The 23,893-nt window shown below is 38.3% G+C and overlaps 3 protein-coding genes across 3 annotated transcripts; 1 reads left to right on the forward strand and 2 right to left on the reverse strand.

Moving 5' to 3' along the window:
* Positions 1-600: 600 nt before the first annotated feature.
* On the reverse strand, positions 601-5,841 carry LOC113174653 (retinaldehyde-binding protein 1-like). Its single transcript, XM_026378735.1, has 7 exons — positions 5,818-5,841; positions 4,933-4,973; positions 4,306-4,434; positions 4,030-4,234; positions 2,140-2,318; positions 1,433-1,702; positions 601-1,329 (listed from the first exon to the last, which is right to left on the reverse strand). Exons 2-7 carry the CDS (start codon positions 4,939-4,941, stop codon positions 1,183-1,185), a joined length of 939 nt encoding a protein of 312 aa, XP_026234520.1. The 5' UTR covers positions 4,942-4,973; positions 5,818-5,841; the 3' UTR covers positions 601-1,182.
* Positions 5,842-8,820: 2,979 nt separating this feature from the next.
* Positions 8,821-13,836, reverse strand: slc39a1 (solute carrier family 39 member 1). The gene is made up of 4 exons (XM_026379162.1): positions 13,565-13,836; positions 12,280-12,410; positions 11,292-11,600; positions 8,821-9,996 (listed from the first exon to the last, which is right to left on the reverse strand). The coding sequence occupies exons 1-4, from the start codon at positions 13,677-13,679 to the stop codon at positions 9,643-9,645; spliced, it is 909 nt and encodes a 302-aa protein (XP_026234947.1). The 5' UTR covers positions 13,680-13,836; the 3' UTR covers positions 8,821-9,642.
* A 1,008-nt stretch (positions 13,837-14,844) lies between these two features.
* Positions 14,845-18,818, forward strand: tmem208 (transmembrane protein 208). The gene is made up of 6 exons (XM_026377501.1): positions 14,845-15,064; positions 16,134-16,229; positions 16,402-16,461; positions 16,550-16,686; positions 17,050-17,134; positions 18,027-18,818. The coding sequence occupies exons 1-6, from the start codon at positions 15,059-15,061 to the stop codon at positions 18,162-18,164; spliced, it is 522 nt and encodes a 173-aa protein (XP_026233286.1). The 5' UTR covers positions 14,845-15,058; the 3' UTR covers positions 18,165-18,818.
* Positions 18,819-23,893: the final 5,075 nt, after the last annotated feature.

The raw sequence follows: 23,893 nt of genomic DNA on the forward strand, positions 1-23,893 counted from the left end.
CTAAGTAAATACTCAATCCTACTGAGTTACTGGACAAAATGCCCAGTTCAGATATGTATCAAAATATACTTAAAATACCAATGGTACTCTTTTATATAACTTATTTCTACTTAGAATCTGTATCCACAAACGTAAATCTAATGTATGTAGCTGCAATGTTTCCAAAATGTTTCCAAAATATAGTAGAAAAAATGAATACTTAAGTGATGTATAAGTATGTTGACGTTGTACCTAAGTAGAACACAATAAGTAGATGTATTTAGTTACTCTCCACCACTGTTGTAGTGCATTGAAATATGCAAAGCTATACGAGCTCTGATTTTAAACAATAAGTACAGTCTGCATCAAAGTAGTATACAGTTGATAAACTCCAAACAGTGGATTTCAATCTGTTAGAATGAAACCCTGTTCAGACTAAGGTGACACTGAGCCTGAAAACAATTCTGGAAAGAGAATTAGCTGAAAATAGTTACTTATTTTATGAAGTAAAGCTTACTGTATTGTAAAACAGCCATCAGAGTAGGTGGCATGAGGCAAATCAGAGTTACTGTAAAACTACAGACACACAAAAAATATCTATTTTATTGAATAGATAATGATAATGGATGTTTGTAGTACATCAGGCATCTGGAACAATTCAAACAAGGCTGTTGAGACAGAGACAGTGGCACAGCATCAGGAGGTCCCTGCTCCAAAAAAAAACAGTCACATACTGGTGTGTCCATTATCAGATTTCTTATCTTCATACCTTTCTAAACTTCAGACTCCTGACTGTGATACACCTCTGTAGTCATTCATCTTAGAGGATTGTAGGCATAAGTCATTTCCCTCGCCATTCTGTAGGAAGCACAATTCATATTTAAGGCAAAGAACAGCAAATCAAACCCAATTTGGCCTCATTGAGGTTGTGAGTTACAACCATTACATCACAAACTCCTTTTTCTTGTACTTTAACTGAATGACATCTTCAGAACTATCTATCTAAATGTCCTTTTTGCTTTCCCATTTCTATTACCATATGATGCACATTTACAAACTTCTGCTCCTAACAAACTTGTGTTTGCTCATAGGAACTGGAAAATGTCAACCTAGCTTCAAAATGAACCACATACTGTATCTGAACTAGGATGAACACTAGGATGAAGGACGCTAAAAGTGTTGGGTTTGAAATAGGAGGACGGTTCAGAGAGCAGTGTCTTCAGAGCCAAAGAGCTTGGTGGCGATGGCCTGGTAGTCTGCAACGGCGGCTTTCCCATTAAAATCTGCAGGCAGGAGATCTGAATCGAACTCTTTGAAGTAGTTGTCCAGCTCCTCACCGTGAACAAAGACCTGCAATAAGACGCAACAGCAATTAGGTGAGAAAAAAACAGCATCACAGACTGTATGTCAGATTTAGTTTGACATGTTGATGGAGTGAAGTGTTCTCTCTGACCCTCTCCAGCAGCTTGCTCTTCATGAACGGTTTGACCACGTTGTATGTGGTGGTGAAGTACCAAGGCTGGTGGGTAACATGCACTGCTTTGAAACGGGCAGGGAAAGAGTCCTGCAGCATGTCCACCATCTTCTTGAGCTCCGCCGGCTTGATGCCTGAGGCATGCTGCATGGTGAAACCCTTGAAATTCTCAATCAGGACAAAGCCATTGATCTGGGTCTCTTCATTCTCAAGTAACTTTTCCAGGATCACACAGTACGCTCTCAAGATCTGTGACATACACACACAGACGTCAACAAATGAGCTTTTCTTCAAATAATAATACACTGTTACAGAGGTTCAGAGGACCACTGTTTATTTCAGGGGCCTGATGACTTAACCTGTCCTAAACATATCACAGTCATGGAAAAATCCTATTTTCATTAAGACAAACTTCGAAAGATGAAATCAGGTGTGTTCAAATCAACCAGACATTAATTTATCATGATAAATTATTCAGTGATTTTTACTTAATGGCATAAAAATTCAAATTCATGGACTATTCTGGGCTTCCACACAGTGAATTTGTAGGGTGCCCTAAATCTTTGTTGATGCCCTAATTACTGTTTGTTTGTTTGTTTTTTCTTCTTCAAAAAGTTAAAATTGAGTTCACAAAATTTGACCAATCTGTTGTATACATATGTCAAACACTCAGCTGTGAACGTTACCTCATCGAACGTGATCTCCTCCAGGTCCCAGTTCTCGATGTTGAAGAGCAGGACCACACGGCCATACCTGTCTCTGCTGGGCAGAACCACAGGGTAGCCTGCCTCGATGGTGCTGCGGACTGCCTCAGGGGTCAGATTCTCAAACAGCTCCGGGTACTCCTGTCTGAAGCGCACGTAACCTACAGTGCAGCAGGGTTCAGCCATGGGACAGTATGTTTTTTTATGTTCTACAGACTCAAATGAGGATTCACTCAAAATATTTGCTGATCTATTTTTATCTTTACCAATTAATGGATTTGTCTGTTTCTGCTTTGACTCAAAGTCAAATGTGTGATTGTGCTGTGCTACAAGATGTAACATATAAGAGATTATGCAAATAAAGGAAAAAGCAAAACAACCTCCAGAAAGCGAATGGTTGTTGCATGTGGTGGTCACAGACAAAGGAGTGCTTCTTATCCTTCTTGACTGATTTTGCGAGTATCCTTTTCACTGCTGGTAGTGTGAAGCCCAGTCATGTTGCTATATAGTCCAGTTACTCCAAGATGGCACATCCACATGTGCTGTTGGAATCAACTTTGTGATGACATTGCTGCCCCTCCATGTGGGAGACTAGGGTTCAAATCCCAGCTGTGGCCTACGTCCAGTAGGGGTCTTTAGTCAAGACCTCCTTACCCTCATCCTGCCTTTACCTTGTAAGTTGCTTTTGATAAAAGCGTTTGCCATAAGGTCATGTTTATAACCTTATGCTAACTACAGTAAATCAATCAATTAATTCAATTTCAGCCAAACTAGGGAGCCAAATGTTTTTCTCTGAGGGCTGAAAACACACATATAACCTTTATGGTTCACAAACACTGTGTACAGAGCACAACTGCCCGGAGCAAACACAATGATGCTACTGTCCTGGTGCATCTACAGTGCTGCTCTATGCCTGTTCATACTGAGGCACCAATTAATCAACAGTAAGTGTGTGAGAGAGTGCAACAGAGTCCATCTGTGTGTGTGTGTGTGTGTGTGTGTTTGTGTGTATGTGTGTGTGTTCAGCAAGTTGCAATCAACCCTAGAGAACAGGTTCACTACACCACACTATAACAAGTACTCATAAATGTGTGTTTTCTCTTATTCTTCTGTTTTTGTGAGGAAGTATTCAAAGCAAAATGTGTAAAAACAATATCTGAATCTAAATTTTAATGAGGAGATTTTGGGTCATTTGTAAGTTTTGGTGATAGGATTACAACATAACTAAATATCAGAGCAATAAATCAAAGCTCTTGTTTGAATTTAGAGGTAATTGTACATTTACATTGAGATGACTTATCTGGAATAAATTTGGCATTATGAAAATGCCTTCCGTATAATATTTAACTCTACATTCATCATTGAGAAAACAATAAAATAAAATACAACAAAAGTGTGTGTGTGTGTGTTTTAACCATCCATAGGAACAATAAACACAGTGTCTTGTCATATGAGCATCAAACCAGTCTGCTGTTTAATCACATCACTTTCATGCGGCACAATCGGCACAGGCACTGTGAAGTTTCCCAGCAGAACAGTGTGGGTTAAAGAAACTTGCTGTCCCATTTGAACACAAAGCACGGCTTTGTCAGGAGGTAACTCAGAACCACCTCAAAGGCCCCAATTAATGAACACATTCCTCCGTGTCTCAGTGATGTGATGGGCAGGACTCATGCAAACGACAAGCACAAAGGAGGTCTCAGCCTCATTTAGTGGAGCTATTAGAAAATGTCTGCAGAGACTGAATCAAACACATAAGAATGTGCAAAAATCCTTTTTGATCATTAATATCTCAGTTTGTCTCTCTACAGCACAACTGAAATAGACCTCATTTCTATCTATTTTATGATGTAGCAGGTCTCTATCACTCACCCTTCATGAGCTCGTGGGCTCTGACAGTATCAAACTTGCGAGCTCTGAGGAAGCGCAGCAGCAGAGAGTCCGGTTTGTCCCCAAACTGCTTGAGCACTAGTTTGGCAAGATCGTCTTGCTCCTCCGCCCTCTCCTTGATCATGGCCCGCAGGTCTTTCAGCGTTGACGCCCGCCTCTCTTCCGTCTCGTTCAGCTCATCCTTAGCCTGGTAGAAAAATACATGATGATCAATGACTGAACCAGGTTCAACAGATTAGTTGAGTTGTGATTTCTTACTTTCTGCACAGTGTGGCTCGGCAGTTTGTGGCATGGCCCAAACACCGACCCATGATCCTTCACTGTCAAATGCTCCAGCTTGGAACGCAAGGCCTGCTCCTCCTCTGACACCATACGGAAAGATCCAGTCTGCATTAAATGAACGTGTCAACAGATTATATAAAAATAACCGTGTCTTTTTTGTGTATTCTTCTGTACACTGACAAATTATTGTTGTTCCACCTTTCACGTCACACATTATAAAATCTAGACTGATTTTACATGACTTTAAGTTTTGGTAACAAATGCTCACACAGATTCACCACACGTACACCCGTAAAGACCATCTGAGTTAAATCAGACCCCAAACACTGCACACCAGTGAACTGCTGCTTAATCTGCTTCACATGATTACAGAAAGGACTTCTAAAGCCACTTTTTGAAAACAGCTTAAGGGTCCATCCCAGAGCCAGCATCCACTGGCACAATAACGGCATTAGACAGAATTATGTGCTGACAATCAAACCTCTGAGACCCGGTGCTGTTTAGCCACTGAGCTGCGAGCTGAACACTGACGAACTGCGGGAAACTGAAGAAGAGACAAAGTGGCACTCAAGTGCTGTCTGATTTCACAATAACTAAACTTACAGCAGCCATGGTTGCAGCGTCTCACACCAGCTTTGTTGACACTGTGAAGAAAGATTTGGCACAAACAGAATACGAACACATGAAGAGAGGTTTCTTTACTTGTCAGTGGAGCAGACATCTTTTTACATAACAGGCTGACCCAGCACTGTAGCAAAACAGCAGCTGATAGTGGACTGCTATAAAACTGAACCATCCCTGTTAGTTTAACAAATTAAACACTGTGTCTATAGCCATCTAACTTAGTACTGTTCTGAAGTCATGTCAGGTATCCTAACAGACTTGCTTCATGTACAAATTCAACAAGGAGATATGTGATTTTTATCTTTGTCTGTATTAGGAAACAGGCACAACAAATATTTTTGCATTGTAAAGAAACTAATGAGTTGATCTGTATTCATATTTAGCTATGACCTGAATATAATACTATTATATAGACCTACTATTTGCTGGACATTGCACACTGAAAATAAACAGTACCGTTGATCAATTAATCTCATTCTTCAAAACTAATTAAAACATATTATAAGGCAGCTTTAGACTAGTCAGCCTAGTTTAGAGCTACATACTAATGTGGATACTAGCTCATTTAAAGGGCTTTGATCAAGAGTCATGACACAGATGCCCTCTGTCCCCTCTCCAGTGAAAATATCTTAATTTAATGCCAAGTTATAAGACTTGTAACCAAATATGTACAAAAGCTAATACAGATAACAGTTCAATGAACAAAACTATTTACAATTTACAAACAGGGATTATGTGACATAAAACATCTGATAAAAAAAAAAAGAGTTCCTCCTAGACACAGAAATTTTGTTTTACTTTTATTTCATTAATATGATGATGTATCTAGAAATTCTTAGAAAGTACAGAGCTGAGCAGCCTTACCTGTAGCAGACAGGGTGAGAGAAGTAGACAGAGTGACAGTGGAGACAACAGGAGGAGAGAGGACCACGAGGGGAGGAGCTACTGAAAATGTCACTCAGACTAGGATTAACATGACACAGTGGATTACAATGAGTGGCTAATCTACATAATGCAAACTGGGAAGTGGAGGGGGAGCTGAGATGGAGAATATCTGTCATCTTAAATCATCTGACATGTTGGAAAACACAACAACAGGGATCAGGTCCAATCAAAAAGAAAACAAAAAACATACACAAAACTGAAAACACGTCAGTAAAGAGCGTTCATTTTAAATACAACAATTAATTAGCAAATTAAACAACAAAAAAACTAAATGCAACAGCATTTCTGAAAAGATAATACAAGTAGATAATTAGATTGATGTATTATAAAAACATAAAAAAATCATGTAAAAGCTTTGAACTATTTTGTTCATGTGTTTCATCCTGTGTTTTGTTTCTCACCTCTGGGCCACCGTACTCTATATTGACATTAGCCAAGATAATAAACAGTAAATTAATATAAATAAATAGACTGAATATAAATTATTCAGTCTATTTACCTCTAAAACATTCAATAATGGTTCATAGCGCTGAAGAATGAGCACATTCTTCCTCCCTCTGCTGCCCTCTCACATCCCTCTCTCATCCCTCTGGTCGCAGCGTGATTCAGACTGGGTGTTGACCCCGCACATGTGACATGAAAGGTGGGATTTGCCTGTGAACGCGTCACATGAGAGAGATGATCACCTGTGAAGGGACAGTCACACTTTCAGTTTCCTCTTTGCACATTCTTCAAATCCTCATTGACGGGTACCACTGGTACTGAGCTGATGGATTGCTCATTCATGATTGCACAGCATCAAACTGCTTTTCACATGCACCTGTTTCCATTTACATTACCAGTATCGGCCCCATTTTGGGAAATACATATTTACACTTTATCGTCCCTCTCATTAGCTTAGACCTTGCGTGGCTTTAAGACATTCAGTACATCTGCATCATGTCTGAGAGCCAAAGCGAGAGGAGCTAATAGAAGAGGTTAATGAGCTGTGGGTGAACAGAGGAAGTGTCTGTCCCACACTAGGTTTGATGCTTCACTGGGTCTCCCTCCTCCACACACTGAGGCCTCTGTCGTCCAGAACTGGCAGAATTACTGTACTGTGTTATTGTTCCTCTATCAGCAGGTCTCATTAGTAGACGCTCATGAATAACCTTCATGCAGATTTGGCAACAAAAACAAACGGGGTTAGAGAGGCCTTCATGTCTTGCATCAGATACAAGCATTTTCTCTCTCTGAAATCCTTTGATGTGAAAGCATCCTTGCTGGTTATTTGACCCTGTGAGCCAACAAATGAGCCCGCATGAATACAAGCGCATAGACAATAATTTCCTGCACTGTTTCGGATGTAGAAAATATTAATGTGATCTGTAATTTGAAGGTTATCAGAGGGGAAATGATATTTCATTAGTGCTGAGTATATGATGGATGATAGAGCACTAATGTTTGCAACAGAAAAAGATCTGCGCAATTAAAAAAATTACTTGCTACTTATAGGAGTCCATTTGAATTATTCACTACATTCGGACTAGCTCAAGTTTGAAATCAAAGACAGAAAGGAAAATAGTTTGGCTGATGAACTGTAGTAGGAAGGTGTTACTTATTATTATTCAATGTGACACTGATTATTAATTACAATTTTACGACTTGTCTTTATTTAAAAGGTTTACAGTGGATGAAAATAATAAATATTATTTATATATATTATAACAGTCTAATTTTTAAACTGTGTATAGCTGTAGCTGAATAGTGAGGCCAACTACAACTAAATTTCCTGAGGTGGTACTTGGTGTTAAAATTGTGAGAAGCACTGTTGTAGGAGATCCACCTCAGGCTCAACACTCCCACCCACTGGTGCCTGTTATCTGGTACTTAAATGGCAACTCAAATCCCCAAGAACCTGGAAAGAAGGAACCATCTAGTAACAGTAAATACAGAAATTCAATGTCATTTATTTATTAGAATTAGATGAAGACAAACTAAAATCTGCGAACCCCTGTAGACAGCAAGAATCTACAACATATCTAAAACTGCTCTTTAGTAGTTTAAATAGACTTAGCAGAATTTAATGTAATTTCTGACCTGTTATTGCACATAATATTTTACACATATACAAGTTAGTACAATTAAGTGCAGCATTTGCAACACAGATTCTTTAACTTTTGTGCACAATAAACATTGGCAAAAAGTTCTACGTTTGTCTTTACATGCTGATCAACAACAGACAACAAGTCATATCTGAATGATCACAAGGCACCAAATAATACCTGTAGGTTTCAGTAGCCTACTAATTATTTTACACAGGACAACGCACAGATTGGTGCAGTGACAACTGGCAAATCAACAACCAAGCAGTGGAAGCAGAGTCCTTCCTCTTTTGGGACAACCAAACAGTTTTATCAGTTCAGGCCAGATGCTGATAATTTCCACATCTGCACAAAATGTGATACCTGCCATGTTTGAATTGACAAGTTTGTTTTTTGTGGCAACATTTGCCCCTTTTACATGACAAACAAACTCACACATGCCAAGTTCCTGCTGCTCGTTGTGCTGAGGAAACAATCTGATCATCACACAGACTAAAAAAGGAATTGTGACTAAACAGACACAAAGAACTATAGCTATATACATGACTCAATACGAGTGTGAGTGCAGACAGACTGAAAGCACAAAGTTAAACATGTGCCATAATGTCTTAAAATCTGTTTTTCACTTGGAAATTCTTTGTAACTACAACTTAACATGTGTGAACCATTTTGGCCGTCAGTCCTTACTATAGATTAAAACTGAATTATATCCCCAGTGTGCTGCTAAGTTTGATTCCTCTAAGCACAACACAATCGTGCAGACACCCTGTATGTCTGAGTCTAATGTCCATAGAGCAAGCAAAGTGGCAAAACAGAAAAAAATAAACAAGGACAAAGGTCAACATGATGTTAATATTTATTTAAATAGTGGGTTGTCAAATCAAGTCTTATTTGTGGAAATAATCATTAAGTCTTTATTTGAAAGTGCGAACAGTATAAAAAGAATTTTTTTTTTTTTGCCCATCTTTGACACTTTTACTGTGTCTATTTTGGCAAACAGTTTCTTAAGGCATCAGAGAGTCAGTTACATTTACACAAGTTTAGTGGACTAATGTTAATACATGATAATCCAGTGTGTAATACTGGATCACTACATCTAAAAGCATTACACTGCACTAACATGTCAGCGTTTACCACATTATCATGGGTCACTTGTAGCTCCTATATGAATTAGTTTCAAATGAAATGTAAACATTAAAGATCTGAAAATACATATGATTCAATTAATTACAAGGTGAAAGTCTTTTTGATTCCAGTGGCATCGTTGTCAAAGGTCAGACATGGTGGTTTTATTTGCAGGTCTTAAGCATGTTTCATACCAAGGTCATGAGGGAGGATGATAGATTGATTCAGTGGTATCCTGTGTTAGTGTCAGTTGTTGGAGTACGTAGTTCTTCTTTACATAAAATCCTTTTTAAAAAAAAAAACAACATATACACAAACCAACCAGAGTCATCCCCTGTATCTTTTTCAAGTATATTAAAAGCAATAAAATACCATTATGTGTTCCCTTTGGCATTAAAAACTCCCACAGCTGGATGTTACAGTGCAGCAGCCAACTTGTCTAAGACAGTTTGTCTTCTGTACAAAAGTCACCCAGCCAATCTGTAGGAGGTGCAGTAGGTGGCACAAGTGCCCAGAGAGACCATCCCGGCGGATCTCAGCCTAAAAACGTCAGAGCTGTCATGATGGCGAAGCCCAGCAGGATGAAGAGCACTTTGAGAAGCTGCTTCCCGGGAGAGTTAAGCTCATGTGGGAGGATCTCCAGGAAGGTAATGTAAATAAACGTCCCCGCGGCGAGGCCCTCCAGGACGACCTGGATCAGCGCTCCAGCTCCCAGCTGAGCCTCCATCACACTGATGCCGATGGCGATGCCTATAGGCGACATCATGGCAAACACTCCGATGTAGGCAGCCACCCATAGTGGAGGCACGCTGCTCTGGACCAGCTTCAATGAGAGGCTGAACACTATGATGCTCTTGTGGACAAGTATAGCGATGCAGATCTCTAATACCTAAAGAAAACAAAGAGGTTCAAAGATGATTTGATCTGCTTATAATACAGAATCTTTTTTTGCAACATCAATGAAGAAACAGCGTCCACCGACAACAGTAAATTCAGTATTCATCGTGTATATGAAGCTATATCATATTTTCATAGGTAAATAGGATTTGGGAATTTGACAATATATACAACAAGACAACATACATTTGCCAACCATCAGAGATTTTTCTATGCTATCTAGTTCGAAAACACACAACATCAGCTGTGGCCATTAACATGAACTCACAGGCTGATGTTGAACTGAACATTACTGATCTCTTGTGTTCAGAAGCTCTAACTGTGTTACACTTCTGTCTAACATGGCAGTCTTTTGCAAGCATGTACAGACCACATCCTGCACACCCTTCTAAATCACTACAGCGGGGTAAGAAAATTAAATTTCTGCAGCTCAGCAAAAACAAAATTTTCAGCTGTGTTAACTTCCTCTAAAACCGAACTTTCCTTTCAGACACTAAACTCTGGTCCTACGTTTTATCCACACAATGCTGCATTCAGGGTTTTGAAGGGAACTGTTCTTTGTTGATGTGTGATCTTAGATTTTCTACCAATACGATCTCATTTGAAAAGAGATTAATCGAGTCAGATCGAGCACATTAAACTCAAGGAGATCTGACCTTTTGTATGAAAGGGCAAAGATGGTGAATGACACAAATTTGATTTCTGAAAACTAAAATATTTCTACTCTATTTTGAATGTTCAAACTCAAAGTTTCCATTAGACTTACTTGAAACAATCACATTTTTAATGTGCTCTCAGACTTTCGGACCCTGCATTTTACACAGTATGTTGCATTTCATTCATTTATAACTGTCTAAAGTTATTATTTATATACTGTATATGTTATTACTTGTAAACATAGAATTACTTATAGGTCAAACGTCCTAATCATATGATGAAGCTGTTCAGGCTGTATTGTGACCAGAGACACAGACTCACATGACAGCGTCCTGAAGCTACAAATCGAAACTCAGCTTTTTTCTTGAATCATGACAACACTGTAAATATGACTCCAAGTTTATGAACAACAATTTACTGTGATACAACTAAATGTTTCCGTAGTACATGACATGTAATAAACCACCAGAGGAGATAGAGCCGGGTACTTTTTATAGATTTGCATTGCATTTGCATCTGCAAATGTTTTGAGAGAATGTAAAATTTCTCTCGCAGAAAAAATGTAGACAACAACAAAGTTAGTAAATTCACCAGAAGTACAAGCAGAAGAAGTACTCTTGCTGTCCTTACCTTTGAATTAGTGTTCTGTAGGCCGATAGCAAGACCCTCAAAAACTGAATGGAGTGACAGAGAGAGGAAGAGCATGAAGGAACGGAAGGAGGAGTGAGCCTGGAAGTCCATGTGGACATGGTGGCCGCTGCCTTCCAGGTCAGGGTGTGGTCCCCGGCCGTGGCTGTGCCCGTTTCTGTTTTCAGGTATAAGGGGTGCTCTCTCCTCTTGAGCTCCTCCCACCTCTCTGCAGTTCACAACAATCTTCTCCAGAATGAGGACGATGAAGAAGCCGAGAGCCATGATAAACTCTGGAAGGGGGAAGCTGGTCTGTTCAAAACAATTGAAGCAGCAGATTAAACACTTTGCAGGTTCAGTCTGGAAAACTCAGAAATGAGTAAATAGAGACAAGATTAGTATGAAGAGAAGAGAAGATACACGAGGAGGAAACTACGTTAGTTGTTTTATTGCTGAAGGACACAGTTACTACAAAGTTCTGACACACCAATTAGTCTGCATTTATTTCCTTACAGCTCAACAATGTTTTGTTCTCTGTAATAAAATAAGTAAACAACCAGTACAGTTGCCCTTAACTAACTTCTAGATAGAAAACTATATGTGTATTATGCATTAACAGATATCGTCTCTACATTGCATCAGTTGATCAACAGACACATTGGCACAAAAATAACAGTTAATTAAATCATCAAGTAAAAACATCAAACATTATACAGTTTCAGCTTTAGGATGATCTGCTTCTGTTTCTTGACTGAAGAGTCAGGTAAATTTCCTTTTTAAAGCATTTATTATAAACTATGACAAGTCAATGCTTCCCATCAACATAAGAGCAAACTGATCAATGCTGTAAAATCTAATTTGAATGAACTGAATGATTGAATGGATTAAGTGAAAAACATTTTTTTATTTACACAAAAAAATATATATCTTACAGTAAATTCAGATATTTGTTGAATGTGAATTTGCCAGAATGATGCAAACGTGAACGTACCTCCACCTTTCGAGCATCCAGCTCTGTGTTGATGTCTGACAGATAATCTGGAATAATGTCCAGCAGACATGCTGCCAGGAAAACACCACCGGCAAAGCAGCTAATTAGACTCTGAACTATGCGATGGGTTTCTGCAAAATAAAAACATAAAATATGTCAAGGTGAGCTTGCACACAATGATAAAAGTGCTATTTAAAAATGTTATAAAGGGCAGATTGTTTCCCATGAATACTTAAAATCTAGAAAATCTACCTGTGTTAGGAATTGTTATGCTCTATGTTAATTAATTTTACATTTTCTAGCATGTTATTACCAATTTGTGAAATAAAAATAATTATTATATAATTACTAAAACTAAAGCATTAGTGGTACATTTCAGACAAGGCACTCAAATCACTATCATTCCTTCCAAAGTTAGAGATCATGTGACATATCATGAGAAGTCAAAATGAGTCACTGGGGCAGTAATGCACACACACACACACGCACACACACACACACACACACACACATAGACTCAAGGATGTAATAGAGAGAAATGATACTTTCACTTCCATTTAGGGAAAGCCAACGTTTACCATCGACACCAGCCTGTGACTTCATATTTATAAAGCTTTAGGCTTTATCCCTGTCAGGTGACTCCAGCCCAGGGCTCAGAGTGGGGCTTAGAAATTGTAGTAATGAATTTACACATCACCCTTTGTAGATTTACATTAATGACAACTGTAACAATTACTAAACTGTGTCAGACTGTTGTTTGGCTTGTGATCAGTGACTTACCCCCTCTGTATCTGTACATTGTCAACTCACTAACAGTTATCACATCGTTAATGCTTTGTCTGTCACAGTTGATAAAATCAACGGATGTTCATCTACAGCTAAAACTCGTGATTTGGTTCTACAGACAGATGGTGAAACTACTTAACACCCAGTAGACAGATACCGCTGTAGGCGCGACTGTTCCACCAATCCTCATTTAAAAGTTTGGCAATTTAAGGTTCACTTAACAATCCGCAAATACTAACAAATCAAATAATAGGAATAAAAGCTGCAAACTGCTCGGTAACTTTGCTTTATTAGTTCGGTATAAGTGTACATTAATAATAATGATAAAGCAACAAGTGATCCAATCAAACTAAACAGTCATACTTCAATCCACACTGTTAAATTACCTTAGGTTTCACACGAATTCAACAGCATAACAGTGATAAAAGCTTACTTTATAAACACTCATGCTAAGGTTAACAGCTGCTTATAATAACGTTATATGAGCGTTTTGACCAACCTGTGCCGTTTGTCTGTCTGAACCATTTGACTCGAGCAGGAATAAAACCAAAAAACAGAGTTAAGAGCAATAAACCGACCAGAGCGCCGATTTTCACCTGCAGCAGATATTCCATGTTGTAGCACACACTGTCAGCTCAACACTGAGGCTGGCTAACTGAATGTACCACCATTACATTAGCTAAGGAGCATGCAGAGGATCCTTGACCGGGACCAGATGACTTTTCAGTGAATCGAGCAGAGATGTTGTTATTTGGATGTGCTATCCAGACTACGGCGGCCGAGAAGCGTCAGAAAATTGCGTCTCGAAAAGGGACGACGAACTGGGCGCTCGACATATTGATGGCAGATATATCTCAGTATGTTAACTTTACTAAATGATCAATACTGTGTGGTACAAACAGTTAGTACTGATTTTTCAGCACGGCTCCACATCACATTATAAAAAGACCCACAGCAAATGTGTGCATATGTGCGTACTGGTGGGTATGACAATATTTATATATTTCAATATTCTCAATTGTGAATATGAAGCATAGTCTATTTACAATGTGTGCAGGAAAACAACATGTTATTAATTGGAATATTTTGAAATTATCTCCATTTTGGTAGATGCTCGTTTTTAATTGTGCTTGACAACCTCTTCCTACACTGGTGTTATTCAATATAACAACAAGTAAAACAGATTTCTGTCTAGTATGAAAAATAAGGGCAAGGGAACGCAGCCTGTTCAATATAATACATCTTTTCTACAGCATGTGAGAAATTCGGTGTAAAATACAGTTTTACAGTAGCTTCAGTTGGTTAATAGGCTTTAATTAATTATTTTTCCAGGTTATAATTAAAATCCTTTTGCAATTTTAGTTAAACCTTTTAAACTACACTTTTGTGACTCACACTTCTTTGTAGCTGTACTAATTCATTTAATATATTTTTATATGTATATGGTATGATGCCCTTTTCACGTTTGTGATCACTGTCATTTGCTGATCAATACTGTTTCACAATTGATTCCAGGGAAAAATAAAACATCCACTTCTTTTGACCTTGGATGTGTGTGCTCCCAACGAGTACACTGAGGGCAGAATAACATTTAGGGGTTTGTAACAATAAGTTTGGGTACTACTGTTCAATAATAAACAGCATATTCTGAATGTTCTGGTAAATATACATCTACTAATCGTGAAAATATATGAAATAAATAAGTAAATACATCAAATCAAATTAAATAACCAGCAGGTGGTGGCCTGTCACCAACCTTTACGTACCGTCGCCGTCACACGAGTGATGACGACATTTTCATGCGCCGGATATGTTGACCCGCTGGAATACCCCAATGCTGATGTGTTACAAGAAATTACACGACAGGGAGAGTTGTGTGTTTCTTTATTGATGCCGTAACATAATAACGAAGAGAAGCGGCAGCGGGTCAGACGGAGGTCGATGTTAAAGAAGACGCAGTGGACGAGATAAACAGCCCCGAGTCAGAGAGCGAATGGCGGTGAGACAACCAGACACATGCAGCTGCAGCACAGACAGACCGATACACCAACAACTCACTGATCCACTTTAACTCCATTTACTTCAGCTGTCTTTAGCTCATGCTGTTGTTGTGCAAAGTGGCTCAGCTACAGCGATTCCACTGCACGCTTTAGAGTGTCGGGTTTTCCCATAAGCAATATTTCATAGAGATAACTCGCTGTCAAAAAGAGCCAGAAGAATGCGCACGATACATACGAGCAGGTTTAACTACTTCAAGAAACACTGGTTGTAAATCAATTGAAATGTAGGATTGTGCAGCCTCCTGTGTCATCTTGTTGAAATTATGCATTTATGCTGGTCTTAAAAAGTCTTTAACAGCAACGAATGTACTTTCATCCAGTAAAGACATTAAAAAAAGTCTCATTTAATTTACCTGCTGTTGACAGTAACATTAGCAATGAAGCTCACTGACTCATTGAATTATTTAATTTTCTATCTGCAGCCAGGTCACTTTAATTTATTATTTATATTACCAGGAATTGTTACACAAATGCAATGTAATGGAACAAAATTGGATGTAAATGACAAATATGTAAAAGTACCAGGTTTATTCTATATGCAGCTAAAATGCCTTGAATTTTATTTTATCATTAATTCTTATCAGATTAGGTTTATTTTATTATAATGTATGAGTTTTTACATGACAGCACAGAGACAAATGACTACATTTAACTGAATACAGGTTTGCAAAGAGTGTACAAACATGGACCATGAGCAAACATGGCAGCATAATAAATATACATGAACACAAAGTTAGAGTAAAATGCTGTAGTTGCCTTGATATTTATACTTTTTGGAAACTTAATTGCTTAAAAATACATCTTCAGTTCATTTTTATTTATGCAAGAAAGGATTGTAGAGTTTGGTATCAAGTTACATTTACAATCTTCAGAAAGCACAAGATCTTGCCAAGCACCAGAGGCATATCTGAAAAGCTTACCTTGTTCTACACCTGTTCTACAGCCTGTTCTGCATTGATTTGTTGTTGTCTGAGATCACTAAATCTGCTCACTGTGTTTTCCCAACAGCCCAAAGGTAAAGTTGGCACAAAGGGAAAGAAGCAGATCTACGAGGAGAACGAAGTGACTCTGAAGTTCTACACAAGAGTCATCCTAGGAGCTAATGTGAGAACCTCGATACTGTTGTTTTAGTCTGAAGAAACAAACCGGTTGAAAATACTGATCCATTGTCAAAATAGTTGAAATGTATTTTTTTGTTGACTGACTTATTAATTAATTGTCTAAGTATAGCTGCTCCGTTTACTGTGTGTGTGCTGCTTTTTTAACCTTTACCCAGGCGATATATGCTGCAGTGAATCTTTTGGTTTTCTACGGTTCATCTACATTTTGGACATGGGTATGTGTGTTTATTAAAGCCAGAATCTAATGTAACTTCTCGTAACACTCTTGCCCTCCTCACCTTAAACTTTGTATGACTCCTGCAGCTGCTGCTTGCGTTTGCACTAGCAGTGTATGTCGGGAGTTACCGCTCCATGGCTGCCATGGCCAAGCCAGCATTTTCTGAGGATGGAAGTCTCCTAGATGGAGGAATAGACTTGAACATGGAGCAGGGCATGGCAGAGTAAGATATCAAATAATATACAGTATAAATAGGGTCTTAATACATTGGCAATTGAAATTCCACCTTTTGTTTCTATATACTATGAAAACAACTTGATTATATGCAGCTACTTTGATATAAAGTACTTTCTTGCACGTGGTTATATCCAGTGTACACTAAGCAAATCAATGCCAGTTAAATTGCGCATATAATAAATAATACTAAAGATGCTGCGTGAGCAATGATGGGTGCATGTTAATTATGCTCTTAGTAAATGCAAAAACATGTACATTAATAACAGCTGACAATTCCTGAATTCCTTGTGTTGCTCTGTCACTGAAACTAAACATGAAATGATAATTTGTTGTCTGTGTTCGGTTTTAGGCACCTGAAGGACGTCATCCTTCTCACAGCCATAGTGCAAGTGCTCAGCACAATCTCAAGCTATTTCTGGTATCTTTGGCTGCTGGTAAGATCTTTTGTTGTGCCGTGGCAAGTAAAAGTTTGGGAATGCTTTCTTGTGAATTCTTTGAATTTCAATGTGCTGTAATCTTCTGCTAAGTCACTAGTACAGGCAAAAACAATGTGCTTAAACTACTATCACAACAACAACAAAACATTTAAATCATTCAGTCTAAAGATTCATTCTAAAGTCTAACTCTTAATCGTTATTGAACACACCTGTGAAAAATTTCAAGTTCTAGTAGAAAAGCAAGTGAGCCATTGGATTCAAACCTCCCTTGGCAGCAGTAACCTCAAGCAAGCCCTTCATGTAGCTGTGGATTACAGCTTCACAACATCCAGCAGGAATTTTTGACCATTCTTCCCACAGCATCTCTAATAACGGGTTGAGGTCTTGAGTTCTGACTGGGCCTCTTAATTTTATAGTAAATATAATTTGTTTAGCATCATTGAGGTGCTGCATCACCCACCTTATGCTGAGCTGCTGAGCCATCCTGACATTATCCCTGGGATTCAGTTTTCCCTTAATGATGGCAAACTTCCACAGTTTATCTAAATGCGGACTAATCAACATCTAAACTTTTTGAAATAACATTGTAGCCATGTTCATTTTTATATAAATCCACAATTCTTGATCACTTCTTCTTTAGCAGATGCTTCTTGTGAGTCGCAGAGTCAAAATATTGTCAAATTGTTGTGAAAGTAGCTCAAACCAAACCAACAAATCTGTAGAAAAGATGCTGGTAATTGTGTACTTACCTTTGTTTGCCACTGTAGAAGTTCTTTGTCCAATTCCTCAATACATCCTATGAGATTGCTGCTATTTTTCGGACTGGTTTCCTGTTCTTTTTCACTTTACTCATGTCATGTCATTATATTATCTTCTCTGTGTGTATCAGGCCCCGGCCCGTGCCCTGCACCTACTGTGGGTGAACTTTTTGGGTCCCTGGTTTATGGCAGAAAGCCCATCAGCACCAGAGGAAGTGAATGAGAAGAAGCAGAGAAGACAAGAGCGCAGACAGATGAAGAGATTCTGATGATGCAGAGCACACCAAACAGTATTTTTATATGCTGAATCTAATATACAGATAGTAAAGAACTAATAAGTTATTCAGGAAAATTTCTCCTTCCCTCCATAATTCATTTTTGCCTGAATTCTGAAATGTTCCTTCTTTGGATAGTGACTATCCAGATATCACACTCATCATCACACGTCACACTGCCCCCTGCAGACGCATTTTTGCAATAAAATCTTCGTCCACTATGTGAAGTTTATGATGAGACATTTTTAAAAACATTATTTTTCTTCAGTTGTCAGAAAGTTCTTCTCTTTTTTATGTTGTGATTTCAGTTATGACTCATTTTCAGTTTTCCTACTAGCCTGCTTTCCTACTGCCTTAAAATGCATTTGAGCTGAAGAAACAATAGTTTTTCAAGTTGGCAGGGTCCAACCACTGCGTACTGTAAGGGTTTATGAATTTGAATAGAATAAAAGAACCAGAGTTGCTGTCACTGCTCCAACTCTAAATGCCTGACGAGCAGAGAAGATAAATTGTTATGTCATGTTATTGGTATGAAACTACAAAACACTTGACTTAAAGGGTTTTCATACATCTGTAAGACCCAAGATGTTCAGATTGCTTGCATTGTCCAGTTACCAAATCAAAAGTGCAAATAAATGATGATCAACATCTTGTAATCCTTCAGTTGACTGTATCCGAGTCCATATAAAGAAAACACTGTAAAAGCAACGGTTTTAGTTCCCAACCTACAAAATGATGGAGCAGATTAAGTCTTTGGGAAGCACCGTTTCAGTTGTAATTTTAAAGACAATATGACATGCAGACAAGTTATGTCAGACCAAGTGAAACATCACATTAAGTTACTAGCTGCAGCACGTCAGACATCGTCACCTGCTTTTTTATTTCAGTGACTCCCTAACCTGTTTACATATTTGAGAGATATTAGAGATTTAATATTGAAGCTGACACATCAATGCACTGACGACAGTTTAATCCCCAAATACTGAAAAAATATCAGCAACTTGTTACACAGCTGCTGCACATTTTACTTTTCTATTTGCATCCGGTGAGGTTAAGCCTAGTCCTCGGGCAAAAATATTGTTTATCAAGTTGACTAAGTGACTTTATACAATCTATCCAAGTGCTGACAAAGTGTATTCAGTGATTATGTTCATGCTCAGACTCCAAAGAGAGCGAGTGGGCTGGTAAAGCCCAGATTTACTGCCAGTATAATTACAGATTTCTCATTATTGTTCCATCCATGCTCACCGAGCTCAACAAGCTACAACCTGAAGTCCTTAGGTTTGAAGGTGAATCACTGTGATAAGGAAACAAAACAGTAAGGAAGCTACAAAGTTTGTCCTAATCAAATACATACAGGAATTCATTTTTTTATTTACTTTTCAAAATGTCTACTTTTACTTTGTCTGTGTACTGTCCTCCTTCATTCCAGCCCTGTGGTCCTACGCTTTCTCTATTATAGGGTTATAAACAAAGTAACCAAAATTAGAGCAGCACGGCATCCAGTTGTCAGGGCCAATCCCAGATGTGGGCTTTGAGAGGGACCATGTTTCAGTGTAATTTAGCACTGGGGCCACTCACTCACTTGTAACCCCACCCCCTTCGAAACTCACATATGTACTTTGTCTTTTCTGACTGTTGTGGTTTTTGTAGGATGTGCAGAAATTAGATTAAATTATTTGAACCAATTGTCTACTAAGGAAATTCTCAGTGAAAATTGTTTTGCTTTTACTCTGAACTGCACCACAGAATAGGGAGATACATCCTAAAATAACTTCATGCGAGTGTCCCTGTCTTGGCTGTTGATTTAGGATAGAAAGGGAAGAAAAGAGTGGGAGAGTGAAGTTCTTGTTTACCATGGAAGTAAAAAGGGTTCATCGTGACAGGATGAAATAAGGGAGGCTGCATTCCATTTTTAAGATATTGTGTGAAGCTTTTTATGCTATAACTAAAAAAAAAATCCCCACTGTTTACACTCATTGCCTCCTAAAGAGTAAAATAAATGCTTTCAAGTTAGCAAAAAAAAAACATCCAACCTGAGATAAAACAAGGAGCCAGCACACAGGAGTGGAGCCTTTGGTCTCATTGGCACCAGCAGAACATGGCCTTCACATTTTAGATCCCTTTTGACTCACAGAGTCAGACAAAACAGGAAATTGGGGGGCATTTGAGCAACCGTTGAGCTTTTGACCCTTAAACTGCAGCACTCCCTCTCTTTGAAGTTAAGAAAGAGAATCACAAGCAATTACATGGGATGCAGAGTGTGTTCCCTTGAACATTCAGCCTCCACTGTGTAAACAGAATCAGAGCTCTCCGAGTGTGTTTGGCAGAGCTGTGGGTGTAGTCCTCTTCAAGTTCATCATCTCTGCTCTCTTCCGACCTTGTTTTGACTCTGGACTAAACTGAGCCAAACACTGTGCAGTTTGAGTTGGAGTTAGGGAGTGGCCAGAACCATAACACAACACTAGTTTTCATTAAATATCTTTAAGGCAAGACTAAACCACTCTGGACTTCTTTTCTATCTGCATGTTCCACATGCTTTCTTATACTAACAATAAATAAGCATCACTATTTCCAGTATCATCCTAGACGACAGCCGCCTGGCAGCATTCACAGCTCCCAGCACAGCCTTAAAAGGAAGCTGTCAAGAATTACTCCTGCATTTCACTTGCATGTGTGTGTGTCTGTGTATGATTGTGTGTGTGTGTATTCATTGTACTGTACAGTGTACATTTTACATTGTACATTGAACCATTTCCTTTGGCAGCTATGCATGCCCACGCCATACACAGATGAGGTGGTATACTCCGGATCATGAGCAGTTCCTTCCCTTCTCCAAACTCTTCTCTTCCCATCATTGAACTGTGTCTCGTCTGTGTGCATAGAGCTCACAGATAACCTCGTGATTGCAACCTCCTCTGAAACAGGGAAAATCATGAACATTGACTGGAACATCCTGGAGCGCTCAAGGCAGCCATCTTGTGATGACGTGTTTTAATTTAAGAAGTATCTAAAGTTCAAACTGGAGACAGATGAAGGCCCAATGTCTATAATGTCTTACCTGTTCACTTGTCACTTCTATTAGAAGGTGAATTTTGTGTGAATATATAATAATAATGTGAAAAAAACTCATCTTTTACCATCATTCAGCAAAAAATAAATAAACAAATAAAAAACACACCTGATATCAACTTCTCAAACAATAAAATCATGAACAATCACTGGAGCAACCTGCAGATCTCAAAGAATTCATCTTCCTTAGCTCACTGGAGCCAAATCCTCACCTGGAAGGTTTTAAACTTCTACCTTCTTCCCCTGATCCAGAGTCCAGTCTTTATGCTCTCTAGTGGAAATGCTCTTACTTTCACTATTCAACATAGCCGTGAGTTCTACTGTTGTTTTTGTTAAGATTTGATTTCACCAAACTTTTAATTGATTGCCGATCACAGTCATTCAAGATTTCTTTTTTTTTTTTTGACCACATTTCCTCCTCGACGCTGATGGTTCCCCACTATCCTCCCAGTGGGGACAGTTCTTAACCCAGTTATAGTGGTTTCATCAATCTCCTTAGATGTTTTCTTTGCTTGATGCCAATATTTTGACTCTTCTGAAACTGATTAACATCTTTTCCTCGACCGCAGGATGTGTCTTCAGACATAGTTGTTTAAGAAATGAGAAGCTGCTCACTGTGCCAGTGTGGGTTCAATAACTTGTTTCCAACTAAAAACTAATCATCATAATCATATATATATATATATATATATATATATATATACATGGATGATGCTGAACTGTATTTATATTCTAGCAAATTTCTTAAATGAACCATGCACTTTGCTATATTTCAAACTTGATTTTATTTTTCAGCCTTGAATATTTTTTAAGTTGTCTCTTTACCAAAAGCACGTTCCATTTAAGCTGAATATGAGCATTTGTGGGGGTAGCCTCTGAATGTGAAGCTCTTCTGCATGGTCACTAAATAAATAGATGTAAACAGGGTGACTGGATACCTCGAAGCATCAGTCTCACACAATTAAGTAAGACATTTAAAACAAAATTATATGACTTCATTTACCAACTGCATCAGCATGAATAATTAAATAACATGTCATGATACTGGATGGGTTTTTAATTAAATTATATATACTGGCACTTTCACTCATTTTTATCATTTTAAATACAATGCATTTGTTACTTTTTAGTATAATATACTGACACTCTCAGACCCTGAAACTTTCACCTCCTACTTTTGTGATGCAATAATCTCTTTATTCCCCCGCATACAGAAAATCAATACCAGCCATCACGTTGGCCACAGTAAATTAAATAACATCTTCAGGTGTATTTTCTGGCTTTCAGAAGGTGCACGACAGCGTTGTTAAGGCGTTGACATGAACAGCAACATCCTTATCTGAATCTGCCTGATGATCGTTATTGTATATCTTTCTCTATCTCTCGCTGTCTTCTCATTCTCATTTCCTGTCATCTCCCTACTGTAATCACACTAATAAATGTGGTGTCCCCAGTGAGCCATCACATTTCACATTCTGGACATTTGACCTCCGGATCAGGGACGGATTTTAAGTTGTGGTTACAACAAAAAGCCTCGTTGGTTCCCCTTTAATTTATTATTTTGTTTGCATGATTGTACTTTAAAAAATAAATAAATAAAAGGTCCACTGTGAGTGACCACAGCCATTAGTTGCAGCAGTGGCGCCACTGTCCACATGACTCAGGACGCTGAACCAGGATCAGTGAGGCTCCATCACACTGGGCTCTCTTCCTCTTCCTTTGTTTTCATCCCGTTTCCTTCCTTGTTTTCTTAGATACTGTTCCCTCAGATGGAAGTCTAAACAAAATACAATACTGTGAAAGTAAACAAACACACAAACATCATGTCCTACAACCTTGGCCTGTATTAAAACCAGACTCTGTTTTATGAGAATCTCAGGACAATGATTTGGTGAATGATTTTGTCAATGAGTTTTTGACCAACAGATCATCAGATCCTAAATCCTGAGCTAATGCACTGCTAAAAAATCAAATCAAACTAGTAGTGAAATGAACTTTGAGCTTTGTTTTCTTTTTTGTGAACTGCTGACAATATTCCTCCTAAATTCCAAATAAAATATGTTATTATTGAAACATACATTTAAAGGAAAGGACGACACATCAAAATAATGAAAGTGACACAGTGTTTGCAGAATTTGAATAATATTGAATAATTAAAAGAAACATCTCTAGTATGAAATTAAAAGAAATCCATTCACTTGTAAACAAAGTGGTGTTAATGTTTTCACTGAATAACATTCATAAAGCAGCATTTGATAGATTGCTGTTGGATAACTGTAAACCACTCCTTTCAGAAAAAATCAAACAGGATTCAGGTAATTACCTCATCAGTACCTCATGAAGCAGAATTAGATGTGCTGGTTGGTGCAGTGGTTATTTTTTCCAGAGCTGTAATTCCTCTGTTCTGTGCTAGTTTCACACCTATCTAATAAAAGAGTCTGCATTAATGCTCATAAACACAACCTGACGTCATGCGATTCCACTGAAATCTGAAAAGTTTGGTTCTGTTTTGGGTTTTGCAGCATCCATCAACCTCCACAGTGTTAACTTGGCCAAAGCTTTCAATAACACTCTTTTCATGCAGCTCTTATTTCTTCTCCTCGTGTTTCTACCATCACCTTTTTTTTTTAGCATTTGAAACCCATCCATTC

This window comes from Anabas testudineus, chromosome 3 (assembly GCF_900324465.2).
Source record: "Anabas testudineus chromosome 3, fAnaTes1.2, whole genome shotgun sequence".
Lineage (NCBI taxonomy): Eukaryota > Metazoa > Chordata > Actinopteri > Anabantiformes > Anabantidae > Anabas > Anabas testudineus.

Coding starts and splice junctions, on each gene's coding strand:
- tmem208 (XM_026377501.1), top strand. Junction 16,230..16,401: donor GAGTCATCCTAGGAGCTAAT/GTGAGAACCTCG, acceptor ACCTTTACCCAG/GCGATATATGCTGCAGTGAA. Junction 16,687..17,049: donor ATGGAGCAGGGCATGGCAGA/GTAAGATATCAA, acceptor GTTCGGTTTTAG/GCACCTGAAGGACGTCATCC.
- LOC113174653 (XM_026378735.1), bottom strand. Junction 4,235..4,305: donor CGAGCCACACTGTGCAGAAA/GTAAGAAATCAC, acceptor TTTTTCTACCAG/GCTAAGGATGAGCTGAACGA. Junction 1,703..2,139: donor AGGAGATCACGTTCGATGAG/GTAACGTTCACA, acceptor TGTATGTCACAG/ATCTTGAGAGCGTACTGTGT.
- slc39a1 (XM_026379162.1), bottom strand. CDS start 13,679: ATGGAATATCTGCTGCAGGTGAAAATCGGCGCTCTGGTCGGTTTATTG. Junction 11,601..12,279: donor TGGATGCTCGAAAGGTGGAG/GTACGTTCACGT, acceptor TGTTTTGAACAG/ACCAGCTTCCCCCTTCCAGA. Junction 9,997..11,291: donor TACAGAACACTAATTCAAAG/GTAAGGACAGCA, acceptor TGTTTTCTTTAG/GTATTAGAGATCTGCATCGC.